Source organism: Anas acuta, chromosome 17 (assembly GCF_963932015.1).
Source record: "Anas acuta chromosome 17, bAnaAcu1.1, whole genome shotgun sequence".
In the NCBI taxonomy this organism is placed as follows: domain Eukaryota; kingdom Metazoa; phylum Chordata; class Aves; order Anseriformes; family Anatidae; genus Anas; species Anas acuta.
Genome location: NC_088995.1, coordinates 11,698,329 through 11,715,748, shown reverse-complemented (window position 1 = coordinate 11,715,748; position 17,420 = coordinate 11,698,329). Strand labels below are relative to the sequence as shown.

The 17,420-nt window shown below is 46.9% G+C and overlaps 1 protein-coding gene across 20 annotated transcripts in view; it reads left to right on the top strand.

Moving 5' to 3' along the window:
- Window positions 1-17,420, top strand: part of FBRSL1 (fibrosin like 1) — a 513,602-nt gene that overhangs the window by 123,574 nt on the left and 372,608 nt on the right. For all 20 annotated transcript variants that reach the window (XM_068654025.1, XM_068654043.1, XM_068654037.1 and 17 more), the window contains exon 2: window positions 13,685-13,885. In XM_068654025.1, the coding sequence (XP_068510126.1) occupies window positions 13,685-13,885 (201 nt within the window). The remainder of the gene's footprint in view (window positions 1-13,684; window positions 13,886-17,420) is intronic.

Sequence of the window (17,420 nt, the reverse complement as noted above, 5' to 3'; positions counted from 1 at the left end):
GCTTTGGGAAGCTCTAAGCCGTGGGGTAACGTTGGTTCTGGCTGCTGGGTGATACCAGAAGCGCGTCATGCAAGGCTGAATGTAAAAACAGAGGTGGAAAAATCAGCTTCTGAATGCAGGGATTAGCTTTTGGGCAGGGAAGGAAATGCGATACCCTCTGCTTTGAACCTACCCCAGGAAAATAATTTTGCATATTTTTGTGGCATTGCTAAGGGTTTCTACAAACAAAACAAATGTTTACCCGGCTCTCTCGTGGACAAGCAGCTCTCAGCCCGCAGTGCCCTGAAGTCACTTCGCTGGCCGCCAGTTTCCACGGCGCGAAGCTGGCTCTGCAGCCTCTGAAGAGATTTGGAGTCCGTGTCGCTGCACTGATATGTCACTTCATCTGTCAGCCAGGAGCCTCTTCTGTCCTCTTTGTACACATACGCGCATGCTGGCCAGATGGTGCTGGATTTGGGTGCCAGCCAAAGCAGCGCATTAGAAAGGCCAGGTTATGTGTCATATTGCAGGAGCCAAGAAGAGCTGCCAGTTCTACTCTTCTGGTAACAAACAGCTTGACTTAATGTATTGATCACGTTGGCTCTGCTATTCTCAAGCTGGTTTTTATCTAAGACACTCAAAAGGATGTGAGGTTGAAGCTGGACAAATCCCACCTGTAGCCTCCTATGTAGCTAATATCTGCATTTGCATTTATTGTGTGTCCAAGAAAAAAAATATCTTACATCTACCACCAGGGTTAAATCCTTTCTAGTGTCGGGAGGGGATTTCTGTCATTGTGTTGGTTCTCTTGGAGCACTGCGTGGCCTGGGAGATGTAGAAACTCCTCCTGAATTTGCCAAAGGATTCATGGTTGATTTAGGGCAAGTCGCTTTGTATTTGTTTGTTCCTCCTCCTGTAAAATGGGGGATTCAAAATGTTGATTCTTAAAGCATTATGCTTTAAAAATCACTAATGAGAAAGGCGTGATAACAACCAAGTGGCAATGTTATTTTTAAATCAAGAAAGAACTTTCCCTCACCTTCTCAAGAAGCTTTTTTTTTTTTTTTCTTTGCTAGAGGATGTCTTTCCCTAATGGGATTTGAGAGCTACAAACCTCATCAGCATCAATAACAGAATAACGTGTGGATGGGAAATGTACTCAGTGTGCAGAGGGGAGAGCTGCTGCTAAGTGCATGGTAATTAAGGTGGCCGTGTGCTCTGCAGATCACTGCCTTCTGTAGGATGGATCGAACTTCAAACTGGTCCTATTGTTTGTATGGCCTCTGTACCAGCAGCCTGTATCTGCAGGGTTTGGGAAGGCGTTTGCTCCTTTGTCACTGCAGGGCGGGCACTGGTCTCGGGGGTCACCTGCTTTTGTGGTCCTGCCAAAACCGGAGACTTTACAATTGGAATTGTGCTCAGTCACGGTGGGGACCTTGGAAATCCATCTCCTGCCCTGCAAACGATACCTGGAATCTCCCAGTTCTGCTTTACTGAGTACTTTTGGTCAGATGCATCCAATTTTCCCCTTCTGCCCTTTTATCTTGTTCCAAAGCATGGTATTGTTGACACACTTTTATCTGCAGTCTTCACTGTCGGTGCTCCCCGAGCCCCCCGAGGAGAGCTGCTCCGCACACTGGGTTTTGAGGGGCTAGGAGCCCGCGGCCGGGCACCGAGAGGAGCGGAGGGGAGAGGAGGGGAGAGAAGGATGCTGCGGGGAGGATGCTGCAGGTAGCGGAGCCCCTGGTTGCTTAGCGACAGCCTCCCGAGATGGAGGCCGCGATGGAGGCTGCCCTGCACATCCCGCCCGTCCTCACTGCTGGTGGGCACCGGGGGCTCTCCAGGGGACTGAATTTTTTGGGCGGGTGTCTCTCGCATGGTCACGCTGAGAGCTGGGGTGGGAGCCCAGGGTGCGGGGCGTGCTGGTGCTTTGCTCACGCCGCGCTAGCAGCGAGATGCTGCACAGCACGTGTACAGCGCCATCGCCACGTCAGCTCTTCTGTTCCTGGTTGTCTACACGAGGAAGCAGATAGCTGGTGGAGATGGCAGCTGTGATGGGGCTTATTAAGAGCTGCGAGACAGAAGCAATCACAAGAAGCCCTGTTTCCATGTGGGCTCTTCTCCGGAGTCTCTGGTTTCATCTGTTCCCTTCTAACCCTGCTCACACGGACTGGAGTTTCAGCTCACTTGGCCGTGCCCACTTGAACAACCGAACGCCGCGTGCTACATCTCTATTTCTCGCCCCGTGATGCGTGCCATTGACAAGGTGCTCTGAGCAGTAAAGGAGAAGCCAAGTTATACCCTCGGAGCCATGAATCGTGAGATGCACAAGGGCTCTTCACTAATTTGAGTGGGTTAGCAGTGACGGAAGTTGCTGCTCTGTATCGTGTTTGAATTCCCTGTTGCATTTCAAAATCGAGCGCAGGCAGCAAGTGGAAAACTTTGCATGAATGCCCCTTTCTCACGTCTCTGACTGGCAAGGCCTTGTTCCAGGCAGGAAGAAAACAGATCCTATAAACCAACCAGCCTTTGGGCTCTGCTCTGAGGAACCCGAAATGCTGACAGGTTTCTGTACTGGAGAACTAAGCAGTGAGCACAGGTCAGTTCCCAGGGGCTGAGGAAGGGAAGGTGGTGGCACAGAGGCCCTCTTTAGCACCACTTGGATGGGGAGAAAGAAACAAAGTCCTCTAAATATACTGGAAAGAGAGACAAAGCATGCAAAAACTTGCACCCCGTGCTTTGGGTTAGGTGAGAGCAGGAGGAGGAGGTGATGGCACCTCTCTGCGGCATCTTCCTCTGCAGGGGTTATCGCCCCCCAGCTCTGCCTGCCTCAGGCCTTACACGATGTGCTTGGAGAAGAGGAGCACAGTTCCCTAGGACAAGAGGAGCACAGTTCCCTTCTGCACATGCTCTCCTCTCCGCAGCTTGCTGCTTTTGCTCCCTCCTGAGCTTTCATTGTCTACCTACTGGTGGAGTGTTCGCTCGGAACTTCTTCCTCAGTGGCAAGCGAGACCAACCCGGCAGAAGTGCTACTCCTGGGCTCTGGGAGAAGCTCGAATGAATGAATGCACTGATTTGTTTGTTCCTTCTTGTATCGTATGGTGCCAGCTGAGGTACCCAGGAGCTGTCGTTTGTCAGTCTGTAAGCCTGCCTTGCCATTAGCATTGCTCTTGCCCTCTGTTTCTTGCTTCCACGTTATCTCCCAGAGGAAAATGGGATGGAAATGAGAATGGAATTTGGGTTTCCTTTTTCAAAATAAAATAAACCTTAGGGGCTTCCTATTGAAATGTGATGGGATTGGGCTCCTATCTCTTACCCTTTGAAAATCCCAGCTGGAATTATTTAATGTCAAAGCAAGGAATTTCCCAGTGTGAAATTCGTTGCTGGCTAAGGGTGCGCTGGGGATTAGAGAGGCATCGCTGTGCCAGGGCAGCGCTGCTGTCACCGCGGGACACCTCGCGCACACAAAGGGACGTTGCTGGTCTGGCCTGCTTCAAAGCCGAGGCTTGGGGATGCGGTTCTTCAATCCCCATTGAAGCTGCGTGCTGTGTGACTGACAGCTGGCTTTGGGAATCAACCAGAGTGGGTAACACTGCGCTGCCTGGAGTAACGGGGGGCAGGGAAAGAGGCGAGAGCAAACCCCACTTTGCTGCTGTGCTCCTTTGGCAAAGGGGTGCGCCTGCCAGCACCTCCCGGATTTCCTTAAGACCCCTCCGCAGTTGAATGGTGTCGTTCATTACACTGCGTGGTAACAGAGTCAGAGCAGGGGATTACAGAGGTAACAATTGCCCAGCGATACAGCAACACGGTCCTTGGGAAAAGTGAAGTTTTGGAGGGTGCCTTTTTGGTTTGAAAGTAGTTGTCTGAATTAAAAACAGGAGCATGTTCAGCCAGTACAGAGGGTAACCACTATGCACTTTTCCCCCTCTGATCAAAGATGGTTATTTTAAGTGGGTGGCAGTGTCTGTGTGTTCGGAGCCTGTAAAGCACTTGAGCAAGCTGTGGGCTGGTGGCTGGCTGAGCACCACGGGTTGCTGTAACCAGGTGCAGCTTTGTCCCCGTGCCTGTTAGAAATCAGGGGTTTAGGGGGCGGAGGGGCGGAGAAGAGCAACCCCAATGTGTTAAGAGAATAGCCTTTCTGGCCTCTTTTTCTAAACTGTTGATCTCTTTATAAAAAGAGGATTTGCCTTGCTGTTCTAATAAGAGTTGTAAAATAATGTATGTGTAATTAGAACTTAATAATGATTTGTCTGACTGGATCTACAGCATAAGCTGGTTCAAGTGATTGTGTAACCTTTGCATTGTGTTCATTATCTAATGTTGAAATAACAGCTGGAAGTTGAGAGACTGACATGCAGTTTTAAAATTACAGAGCTTGAAATTGCTGCTGTCTGTAAACATATGAAAATCTATTAATGACCTTTGAGCTCTCTGTCTGAAAAATGTTTTATAACACAGAATACATCAAAATTGCCTGCTATATACTGTGTTTCCCCTTTCTCAGCGATTGCCTAGGATATAAATGAATACCTCACTCCTGACACTGATACCAGAATCTTTGGAGCTATTCTCTGAAGCCCTAAGGATATATGGAAACATTTGGTTGCTTATTGTTTGTTCTAGCAAACCAGTTATAGATTAGCTGCTCGCGAGCACGTGGTGTGCTAAGCCACTCGAGGCAGGAGAACATAGCTGCTGGCAAGACTGACAGCTGCAGTCCTCTGTTGCAAAATACATTTCTCCAGTGACATGTTTGAGGAAGAGCAAGGATGACGAGAGAGGCGCAGATGCGCTGTCCTGGACTTTTTATTAGTGTCGGTGACATTTAGACGTTTAGCGAGGCATTTCTCTTGTGCCAGAAGTCACCTCACTCCGCGTTTTCCCATTAGGTTGAAGTAATATACTATGGGCAGCTGTTTGTAGAGGTGGCTGCCTTCTACATATTTCTTGTTGTTGGATCATTTATATTTCTTCTCATTTGTTTCCCAGCCAAAAGAAACTACCAGAGGACTAATTATTTAATACACATGCTAGACCTCATGACAGCTGAACTGCAAATTGTTGCCTACCACTGAGGGCAACTGCAGAGTTGGTAAAAATGCCTCTAGTGTCATAGTGTTTGAACAGGAATTAATTTATCATGCAGCACCAGGGATTCAGGATATGCCTGGTTTTTCTTCTGGAGACTCGCCCCTACAGGAGAGCTGGCAGGAGTGGATTTGTGAGCGTTCGTCTCCTTTGTGCAGACTGTGTCAAGCTGCTCGGCTGCAGCCAGCCAGCGTCCGTGCCTCTGTTCTGCTGAGTCCTTGGGAGCGGTGTGCTTCCTCGGGGGTGGTCATAGAGCACAGGGTGGAGGCAGAACCTCAGAACGTCCACAGCTGCTTGCAGAGTGGATGCGTTTGAGTCTGTCATCCTGTGGGAGATTTGTCTGGAGCATTTAATTCCTTACGTGCTGCTGCCTTAAGAGCAGTACATTTTTCATGGCTACATTTTAGAAGTGTGCACTAAAAGTGAGTGGAGACTACACGTGTAGCTGAGTTAGGAATCCCAGAAAATAAACGAAAGCTTTGCGTTTCTTTAGTGTGAATTACTGAAAAAAACAGGCCTGAGATTCTTGAATTCATGACCAACCTACCTAAGGGTAGAGCTACTGTTTCTAAGCCCCAAGCTGTTCGTTCACGTGGTAGCCAGTTCAGTCTTCATGTGGTTGCTAGATACTTTGCACTATGAAGATGAAAACCTCAAACACACAAGTATAGATTGAGGAGACTAATCTAGGCAGCGGCGGTGCTAAATGAGCCGTGAGCCCTGTCCATCTGCCCACGGTCAGGTTGGTTTAGCTCAGGGAAGCACAATGTCCCCCGCACTGCAGAGTTGGAATGGTTGTGTTATCTCTTTTTGTTTCTAATTTTAGGGAGCTGGTATTTCTAAGTATTCTTGTCCATAGGGACAAATAGGCTGGAGATATCTTTTACTCAATGGTGCCTTCCTGCTTTTTCTGATAAGTTTAACTGAAAATTGGTGCAGGTAAAACGTCCATCTGCTGTACCAGTCCGGGCTGGTAGGACCCTGATGCCTTCTCCTTTGGCAGCTTGGGGCCAGCTGGTGCGGCTGGAGGCTTGGGGTTGTGCTGCCTTCCTGGTAGGGCTGGAAATGAGCGCTGAACCAGCCACATCTGGCTGCAGCAAGGAGCGGCTGCTCAAGTCCTGATTCTGTCACTCAGTGGGAGTGGTTTGACTTCGATAGCAGTGCCTGTTCCCATAATCCGGGCAGAGGGGGGAATTAATTCAGATTAAGTGTTTATATTGTGCTCTTTAAACAAGCTCGCGACTGCTGCCTGTCAGCAGCATGGGCCCCCAGCAGTGCTTCTGAGTATTTGCACCCGAGTGCAATACTCTGAGTATTTTCCCCCAAATGCCAGACCTGGATCACATGCTGCCACCCCGATTGCTCCCCTTGAGAGGATGCTCGCAGAGGTGACAGCAGGCTGCAGGAGCGGCACTTCTCGTGTGCTCGGTCTGCAGGAGGCACGCTGTCCCTGGCGATGCTGCTGGAATCAGCTCAAGTAGGTGCTGTCAGATAAGCACAAGCTCTTTTCCAAATCCTTCATACGCTGCATAAACCGGGCTGGCTGAGCTCACAGTCCTGGCTGAAAGCAGCTTCAGCCTAATGCACTTTTATCTGCTGCGGAAGCTGGGCAGGTTGGCCTTGCAGAGCATGAACAGCAGTGCCTTTCAGCACTCCTGCAGGCTGTGAAAGCTGGGCAGGCTGGGCTTGCAATATGCCTCATTTCAGCTACCTGAAAATGGTGCCCCAGCTTCCCTTCAATCATTTAAGCTCCCTTGCTCTCTGACACACTTTCCGCTGACAGTAATTCTGTGAGCACTCGTCGGGCATTTACTGCCATCACTAGAGGAAATACTGATGGCTTAAAATGGGATCATTTCCTTTCTGATGGACAGCAAGCACCTGTGGGAGTTTTAATAGCTGTACAGTATGTCTGTTAGCAGGTAGTGGGGAAGATGTGTGCAATTCTCTGCAGTGAGGCACCCACAGGCTCCAAAGAGGAAATTGGAGGAGAAGGAAGAACGCGAAGGCTTGCTGCCTGGTGCACTTGCAGACTGTGGCTTAAAACAGTAGATTTTGTTTATCTATCTCCCCAGTGGGTGATGGTGAAGAAAGGTTTATACTGAAAACATGGACAGCCATATGTTCACATTCATGCAGATTTCCTTGACCTCTTCCTACAGATGAGGTATTTGCTGTGTGCCTTCCTTCTTCTATTGTTCCCATAAATTGTTGTTAAACACCGCTTCCAGAATGGTTCTGCAAGCGGGCAAAGCTTTGTGAACGTATAGTGGCTTGAAATGCATTTAGAAGTAGAATGACATTGACCTTCCTTTCTGTAATTTTTGGCTTGAAGTAACATTTGTCCAAGGTACCTTATTTGGTACAGTGTCTTCAAGGTCTAGCAGCAAAGGTCTTAATTCCTGCGAGACAATAACAAGTGGTCATTTAGCAGAGTGCGGGCAGATTGCTCTTCAGCTCTTCACAGGTGACAGGAACGCAGCCGCTGGTAATAAATTTGACTGTTTCAATTACACCGAGTTTATTGGTTCATCCGCTTTTATTTTAAAGTTAAATCATGTATCATAAACCTGCAAACCAGTGGCAACTTCAAATGTCTTAACATTTCCAAAGCTGTCTTGTCAGAAAGTCATCTTATTCTTGAGCTAAACACTTGACAGGGTCAGAGCAAATGTGATGCGTTTTAAAAAGCAAGACCCAAACTCATCTGGAATGTGTCAGCTAGGAAGGGAGAATTGCAGTCTAAGGTTAAACAAGCAAGGATTTCATTTGCAATCATTTTAATTGATATTGATTGTGTTGCTTGAATGTAGGGTCAAAGCAAGAGAGTCACTTCAAACCTAGACGTGTTTTTGCTTTAAAAAAAAAAAAAAAAGCTGCAGTGGCTTTGGCTGAAAGGCTTGGGGCTTGAGTTACATTTTCAGTGAAGCTCGCAGTGGGGGAGAAGAGAGGGTGGGAAAGTAAAACAAACAAGCGTGTGTTGTGTTACAGGAAAAGTGAGAGCTTCCCCCTCTGGGAAAGCTGCAGCCTCGCGGCCGGGGTGCCAGCAGCCTGCTGCCCCAGCTGCCGGGCCACGCTTCCAGCCAGCAGCCGTGGGCACGCGCCTGCCTCCTCTGCCCCCCTCGGCGGGGCTTTCTGCCCCAGAGCTCGCCAGGCAGAGCTCTCAGACTCCTCTTCTCCCACCGTTTTTGCCTGCTCCTGCTGCTCTTTCAGTCTCCACCTATTTCCTGCCTTTTTCAGCACAGTTTCAGCACAGAGTTCGGTTTCAGTCATCTTGGTGGTCATACCTGCTAGCCGTCCGCTGGTACAGTTACCATTTTCCCATCCCATATCTCTCCCTGTTTTCTTATTCACTTCATTTCATCTGCCTGTTGGCTATTCCTCTTTTCTTGTGCTAGATCCTGATCTTGGAGTGGTTTCTCCTTCTCTGAAGTTCACTTCTTTCCTGAATCTTTCTCATGTACCTCTCCGGTATTATCTTTCCCTTTAAATTGCTGTCTATTGTGTCACCTCTATGCAACAAAATGGACGATAGTTTTCTATTAGTAGAGGTCTTGTCAGTATCTGTGAAGTACTTTTTCTACTTAGAAGGCACAGGATTATTAAAGCAGCATTTGCTTCTGTGGTGCTGTTGTACAAACTGGGTACCAGGTCAATAGGAATATTAAAGAAATCAGCACAACCAACCGGCACCAACAAAAACCCTAATTAAAAGTAAATCTGTTCCAGTTGATCTCAGAGCCACGATCTCTCTCTGAACTGTTAAACAAATGTGTTTGACAGCCCTACTGCTAATTGCATGCTGAAGTTAATGTAAGGATAGATGGTGCTCAGATCCTCGGGGGCTTTTCCATTGCAGTTCTGCTGAGAGCAGCAGGAGGCAGAAGCAGGGACAAGCGGGGGCACTTTCAGCAACAGCACTTTCCTTGTGTTTCCTGTGCGTGGATCCTTCTGTTTGATGTTCAGCAGGATATTTCATGCTCCCCAACTTAAGGAATAAGTGCTGGAATGAACAGCCTGTGAGGTAGCTGTGGAGAGAGTTGGAGGCTGTTTCCCTTCTGGGAAAACAGCCCATATAATCCTTTAAAGTCAGCAGAGGCAGCCTGGCAACAGAGCAGTGTAACCAGTCCTTGGCTGCCCGTGTGAGCCTTGCAGTGTCCGATGGACCTTGGAGACAGAGGATTGTAACAGACATGGTTTCACACCAGGGCTGCATTTCTAAGTGATGCTTGAGGGCTGAGGGTTGTTATTTTACTAATGGTAGATGTTATTTTTGTCCTCTGCACCCCGCAGCAGCACACTTGAGGTTTTCTTCTAGCTGTGTGGTTTTGCGCTTTTTTTCTCGCTCTTTGTGTTCCTTCTCTCTGAAAGGTATTTACAACCCAAGCCTCCCCCTGCATGCTCTCTGAGATCTCAAATAGCTGTGCAAACTCAGAGGATTAAGGCAGAGCTTGAGCCGGGCTGAGCAAACACACGGCGATAACTGCAGCCAGCGGGTAGCCGCGGGTGTGAGCTTGCGCCAGGGCCCTCTAGGGCTGGTGGTTATTTCCTGATCAAACAGACGACATGGAGACCACTGCACAGAAATTGCTTGCTGTGGCACTTGAGGGGTAAGAACAATCTCGTTCCGAAGCTGATGGCCGTGCACCCGCATTATTCATAGCTTTATTTATAAAGTGAGGGCTGCGCACCTCGCGTCTCGCTGGAGATGGCGGCTGCGTGCCGCTGGCAGAAGCGGCTTGGGGGAAGGAGCCTTCATCTGGTGAGGGATATCACCAGCTCCACTGCGAGCAGAGGTGCAGTTGTACAACTGTAACTAGCCTGGGCCAAAATAGAAGTGAAAAAGCATTTATCGAGATTTTATTGTGGTAAAAATCTGTCACGGAATCTGGTTGACACGTTTGGGTTGCCAGCCCGTGCTGAGGCCTTTCTCGGCGCAGGGAGGAGGTACCACAGTTAGGTTTTCAGCTGGACGTGGTCTTTGATACTTGTACATCCGAATAAACAAATGGGGTGATAGAGTCTGCGTGCTTCGTGTGGTGACTGCCAGGAAGGAGGCTCTGGGGAAAGGCCCGATCCTTCCCCTGTGCGCAGGCAGCCAGTTGGAGCCATCTGCTCGCAGTCTGGGGCCCAGACAGACGAGGGGCTGCAGATGGAGAGGCTGTAGCCTGCCCTGGAAGGTGTGAGAGAGATTTTGAAGTGAGGACAGGTAGGAGACAGCCCTAGCAGCAGCAAGTAGTAAGGAGCGAAATGGTTTTGTGGATTTTGGAACGAGATATGGCAATCTCCTTCCTGGAGCTGAGAACAGGGAGTGGGCCCGCATCCACCAGCCCTCCCTGCCACAGGGGCAATCGGGCCCCGAACGCCGGGGGGGCAGCTCTGCCAGAAAGCCCTGGATGGAGATGGAGTCTTTCCGACCTCGGGCTGTGACCTCAGGCACTGCCCGGGGATCCCCGAGGTTTTATGTGATGTGCAAAGGGCGAAACCAGCTGCAGGTCCATGCCTCTCAGGGGAAGGCTCCAGGGGAGCAGTTTGCCACAAGGCCAGACTCACCTGCGGGCTGGACTCGCTGGATTGAAGTCATCGTGCACCAGTCAGTGTTCACTGCAGCAGCATTCTGTGTATTCTGTATGCGCTTACATTTTCCAAAAATTGCCTATGCACAAGCACATCCAAGAATAGTAAGCTCTTGTGCTAAATGAGGTCCCCAACTTGGAGGTCATAAACTTCAGTAAAAGAGCAACTGCTGGAGGGTTGTTTTAGTAGAGTAAATAAAACAAGGAAACAAAGGAGGCAAGAACAGAGCCCCTATTAGTCCCCTCCTGCTCTCTGCCTGAGGCTGCAGAGAGGTCTGTGTTTCACTGCAAAGAAACCAGCCCCGCTGTCGCCCTCGGTCAGTAGGCAGCAGCTGAGTTCAGCATCCTGCACTCCTAGAAAAAGCGAAGCCCTGTGAACGGTATCTTCTGCTGGAGTGGGGAGGAGTGGGACCAGGGAATAATCTCCCTTGTCACAGGGCTGAGAAACTTGGCTTCTTCCCCACGGTGGCCCCAGACGTGCCGCAGAGTCGAGGATGCCTCTCTCCGCCTTCATCCCGTAGGCAAGCAGCAGCCTTGGCTACCAGAGCCTGGGTCTTAATGCAGGGCTGCCTGGGAAGTGCTTGAGATTCTTGAACGCAAGTGGTGTTGCAAGTGAATGCGTTATTTGCTTGGCAGCGATCCAGTTAGGAGTGTACTCCCTGAATTAATTTTGCTAGTAGCTCAGTGATGAGGCAACCTTAAATCTCAAAACAAAATGGGGATAAAATGCCAAATTTCGAAGTATGGAATTTCATTTCCAGTTTCAGTAAGGGGAAAAATGCAGCTTTCTTGACTAGTTCTGAGGGAAAGTGAGTCTTACAAAACCTTCAGTGAGCGTGCTGTGGGTGGTACTGAGGGAGAACTCCCTGAGGCATGCAGAGGAGTTCAATCCCCATGCGAAGCCAGCTGGAATTAAAACCTAAACTGCCATTTACTGCCTTTGAGAGCAGCTTCAAAAGTGAATATGACAGGTGGGCCAGGACTGCCTGACTTTCTGGTGCTTTCGGGTGGGGACATTGACTTACCACTGCCTCCTTTCTCCCTCAGCGGGGCCCGTGCTGCTCTGTGCAGCATCTTCCCTGCGTCCGCCGTCACGTTGCAGCTGCAGCTGGCTTTATGAAGAAGTGCACGTTTTTGGTGACTTCTGTTTCTAATGTTTTGCTGAGTATCAGTTAGCAGATGTCATTTCCATTGCGCTAGTTTCTGATTAGTTACTAAAGCTTAGCATTTTGATTTCTATCTCAGCAGCTTCTCAGCAAATAGGACAGTGTGACCTTCTTTTAGTGGCATCTCAGACTGCTGCTGTAGAGTGTTATCTTAAAACTAAAAACCAAAGCGAGCAACTACATGCTAATTGGTATTCTTCATTTCATCATTCACAGTGAATAATGCCAGACAATCATTTTTTTGCTCTTTCGCTAGTTACGGATTTGGCAAGCTGAGCTGTATTCTGTTGTTCTGCGCCTCTGAGACAGTGCTACTTAATTTAATTTGGGGGTGGGAAGTGGTATCTCTCTGTTTTGTTTCTGTTGTTGTTGTTGTTTCCAACTTGCTGTGTATATGTGTGCTTTAAGAGGAGCTTGCCAGCCTCTCAGAGGACCCCTGCCTGAGGTCTGTAGGGATTGTCTGGCTGCTGGATAATTAATTGTCTTTTGGCCTGGGTTGGAATAGGAAACAACTCTATGTAGTTTATCACTGTGACTCAAGTTCCCATGTCTCTGCCGCCCTAAAAGTGTCAGTGCATCATCTTGCTTCCCAAGGAAGGGCAACTTGAAGCGGTGAGTGATTTGGAGTGCAATCAGCATGTTGCATGCTAAGGCAGTCAATTCACTAATTAAACGAGAGGGGGAGGAAGTAATCTAGAGCAATCAGCAGGGCATTTCATCCCAATTCCCAGTTTTCTTTTTTTGTTGGGCTTTAGATTTTGAGAGGCTAGAGAGCTAATGATTTCTGTGAGCTCTTTAGCAGTAGCAAAGGTGTGTTTGTTAATGTGAGTGGGTTGTGTTGTGTGCTCCGTTCGTGTAGGATACCAATGCTAACGGTGTAATTCAGTCAGAAGGGGGGCGAGACATTTGGAAACATTTCTCGGGCTGAAGCTGACATGTTTTGGCATGGTCAGCATTGCTTTTGAAGGTATTTCCTAATCTGATGCAGTTACCTTGCGTAAAAAATTAATTGGTATGGAGTCTGCAAAGCATTCCAGAAGGCTTAATTTTGACCCTTCAGCAGTTAATAAAAGACATAGTGAAAATCTTAACTAGCTGTAATGAACTCACGTCTTAGTGATTTAGTATATTGTTTCTTAAGCTCTTTTTCTGTACCATGTGTTTAGGGGGAGAGGTCGATAAGTTGTCACCGAGAGTTCGGCTTACAGTTCTCAGAGATGCCAGGGACAGCGATAGTAATTCCCTTCTCTGATCTCACTTCCTCGTGTTAATCGCCGTGACATGACAGACCAGCTTTTAACTTGCGTTTAGATTGTATGTTATAGCTCTGATTCAGGGCAGACACTTAACACTTAGAAGTATTCAACCTCTGTTATGTGTATAGATGGCATTGATCTCGGCTTGCTTACTGAATGCGTGTTAGGCTTTAAAAGTGTGTTTCTCCATATGAACACGCTGTGAACCAGAGACTGTCAGGCCCAAGGGGGGTCTGCTTTGCTACTTTCTGAGATCAGAAACAAAACGAAATAAAAACCATCCCTCTTTCAGATGAACGGAGTTAAATGCTGTTCTTCAGGATGCTGATTTGTTTAGGTGCTATTGACATATGGTTCCTGAATTAATCTGAAGCAAACTCATTTTCATAACCAGTTCCAGCATCTCTGAAATTAATCAAACACATAGCCTGCAGAGTGTTCATCCTAATCTAATCTAAAATTACTGTTTGCGTTCTGTGCGCCTAATTATTCATCTTAAGTCATCTCTGGAAAGAACATGCTGTCTTGTTTGTGTTTTTATTTAATATTTATATTGCTTAATGCTTAAAAGAAGTCATAACGAATTTAAAGGACGTACTATTTTCTTTCTTCTTTGCAGAAGGACATGTCACTAAAGCCTCAGGAGCGGAAGGAGAAATGGGAGAGGCATCCAGGAAAGAAACCTAGAGAATCTGAAAACTGTGTGTCTGCTGAGCCAAGTGAAAATGGCCATAATAATGACGCTGGGAGCTCTGAGAGAGAGGCAGAAAGAGGCAAAGAACGGGTGAAGAAGAAACTCCCTTTGAAGCTAACCAAACAGGTAGGGGAATCATTTCTCACCTGAAATGACTGCGTCGTGGCCGTGGAAATCTTGTCCTGCTCGTAGGCTGGGGTTGCTAATGTAAAATGGCTTCTCTGGTACTTCTGGTAACCCAGGTGTGCTGGGTGATGTGGAAAGGAAGGAGCAGGTCTCCTTTGTATCCTGCAGGTTTGAGAAAGTGTAGTAATTCCCACTATAGGTTTGTGGCTCCTAGGCAGATTGTAGCCTTCTTTGGAGAAAACCTGCTTGTTAATGTGCTCCTGGAAGTTGCAAGTGTGAATGTGTCCATCTCTTGAATTAAGTTCGTGTGCCCCCAAAGAAGTATCCTAGGAAGGAGGGAATATCCAAGTACTGCAGACATTGGAAGTCAGTTTAGTGTAAGTTGTGCTTTTGGGAGTCTTTTCTCTGTGCCCTTCGAAATGTGATAGAGCATGAATTCAGCAAGAGTTGTGGTGCTGGAGGGGGCGGTTGTACAGACTCCCATCTTAACCACAGTGTGTGCAGAGCCAGGGAGGTGACAAAGGAGAGGCACGATGGTTGGCAGGCTGTTTATCACTTATTGCTGCTCAGCATGGAGGTTTGCTGGTGACTCAGTGCTCATTCATCAGTTGGAAATCCACCTGGCACAGCAGCCTGTATCTATGAACACTTTTCCAGTTGTCCATTAGCACGGTGCCAAATGGCAGCCAGTGGGAAGATCAGTGTACTTGACCCTCCAGCATTTGTTCCAAGCTGAAAAGTATACTGCAATGAAAAGCTATCTTGAATTCTTTGTGGTGCAGAAAAAAAGCTGTTTAACCCAAGTGCACCTTCTGCTTTGTGAAATCGTTTCTCTCTGTGTCTCTGTCTTCAACAGGAGATTGAATTCACCATTTTTTGGAAGTGTTTTTTCAAAGACTTCCAGTATTTTTGGACTTGAAAGGATCAATAAGGTCATCTAACTTGGCCTCCTGTGTAATTTCTCCACCATACACAACCATTTGTGATTAAATTCTAGGATATTCATTCAAAAGGGCTCACCATGTTTTGCATTAGAAAGTCTGTTGGTCAGCTCTTGGCCCTGCTCTTCTAGTGGCTGATTGTTCTCATTAAAGAATTAGAAAAAGTCCCATTTTCTTCATTTTGATTTAAAGAAAAATAATGGGAATTAATCACTACAAATAACTTCTGTACAATTGTTACTACTTCTCTGCCTGTAAACATTTAGGTAGCAAATCATGTAACTGTGTGCTTCTAGTAAAATATTTGCTGTGTTTATTTTCCTTTTAGCTCCCCAAAGTGATACCAAATGTTTTGTTTTTAGAAAAGATGTCAGTGTATATAGAGCTAAAGCATATCAAATTTCTTGTTTGCTTCTTCTAGTAGTCAAGTGATTGGGTTTCAGTTCCCCCCTCTGGTTACAGGTGTAATGTGTTTGTGCACAAATAAGCAGTCTGTGCAAATTAAAATATCTTTTTATTATGGGTAAATAGATGCATACTTTAGTTTCAGTGAGAGCTTGAGCAACTGGAACCCTCTCTTGAGATCAGAATCCACAAATGGTGGATTATTTCACCAGAAGGCCCTGGCTCTGATAGGAAATATTTGGAAGCAATATTGCTTTATGGTGTTCCTAGGTGCTAGGATTGTGACACTGCACTCCATCAGTTCCTCTGACTTCTGCCTCTGTGAAGCAGTTGTTGTGTCAATTTTTTTTATTTACCTGAAAAAGCCCAAACATCAATCCAGCAACCCTTGCAAAGTATACGTGAGGCTGTCTCACCTTGCAGTGCTGGTTCATGGAGTAACCCTACAAATGCTCATGTTGATGCAGCTGAGCCGTACGGTGCGGGTGTGGGAACATGGAGCTCCACAGGAGGCCATTAGCCCTCAATTGCCTTCAAAATTTCTGTGACATGAAAGCTTGGCTTCAGTAAATACTGTCTTTCTAAGGGTTAGAGAGTTGTTCCTTCCAGTCTAAACTTAAACTGCAAGGAGTTTGGTGCGTTTCAGGTTTTTGTTGTGGGTATGTGAGGTCAGGGTCTTCCTGGAGCCAGGGTGAGCTGGCTCCTCAGCCTGCTGCATGGGAGGAAAAGGCTGTTAATATTGACATTTTCTACATGAAATATAAAAGTGAATTTCAGTAGTTGTGGCCAGTAGGGATTTCCTGACACTTCCCTACAAACCCTTGGGACAGCAGGGTTGGGTACACAGGCCAAATTCCAGTTTCTGTAATTATATTCTACAGCCTCAGTTTACCAAGCATTTGGATTCCTTGTATTTCTGCTCTGAAAAATGAGAATGTTGCTGTGTGTTTCTTCTGGCTAGTATTTGGCTGCCATTGGTGATTAGACAGGATATTTGCTGCCACATTCATGAAACTCTGAACTCACTTTTCTTTCCTTCATTGTTTAATTTTCCCCCCCCAATGATATAAGTAACAAACTCCAAAAAGGACGAGGAGCTTGCACAAAGAGTATAAAATAAAACCTGCGATGATTCACTCATTAATATACCGCAGCTTTTCAAACAAGTCACACTTAGAATTCATCTTTTATTGAAAAGGGAGCTTTTGAAATACCTTGTATTATCCTAGCTGATATAGTTGTGAAAGCCATACAAGTTTTCAGGCCTGTAAGGTTGATGAAAGCAGCAAAATCCAAGGTGGATAAACAAAGCTATTCTTAGTTCAACCTAATTATGCAAATGATATAAGCAACCTAAATATTTTTTTTAATAACCACAAACTTCACACCTAGAATTCTGGTGTTTCCTGCCAAACTGTCTAGACAAATTGGCTGTAATATTAAGTTCCCTGGAATTTGGGGGAATTTTTGCATCTCAGGGTTATTAAACATAGGTTTATACCTAATTTGGAAAGCTTACTGTAATTAATGCTAATTATATTGAGACGTTGCTTAGAAATTACTGATCAATTTGCAGCTTTCCTTATACTCTCATCCCTTCTCTTCACAATGCTACTGAATTGTCATCTTTCCTGAGCAGCCTCCTCTAATAAATCAAATTGGGCATTATAATTATGGCATTCTGCTAAGCCTTGTACGGAGGTGCAAAGTGGTAAGCTGCTTTGAGTGCCAGGTTGTCTGCTTTGTTTAGAAAATTAGATTAACGCTTCGCTCCTTTTGACAAAACACCCAGTTTCCTGTGTGCTTCTGAACTCGCTCCCGAGGTTCTCGTGTACCTCAGGGTGTGGGCAGAGGGTTTTGGGATTTAACCTGCCCTCCCCAGCCTGGTACTGCAACTGTGCATAAAAATCCTTCAAGCACATTAATTCCCTGCTGTAGCCAAGCAGGGGGAACAAAGGGCGTTTCATGTAGGCGTGGGTCCTTTGGCCAAGAAGTGTCAGGATCTGGGCCTGTTCTCCGCGTGTGTGCTGGAAAAGTGCTGACTGGGAACTGCTGCTCTCGGATAGGAAGCACCAAAACCACTCGCAGTCATCAGGTGTGTGTCAAGAAAACAAGAAAGTGTTTAAAGAAGTGACATTTTAGAATGGCCAGATGCCTGTGGTAGCACTGCCCTATTTGAAAGCGTGTTG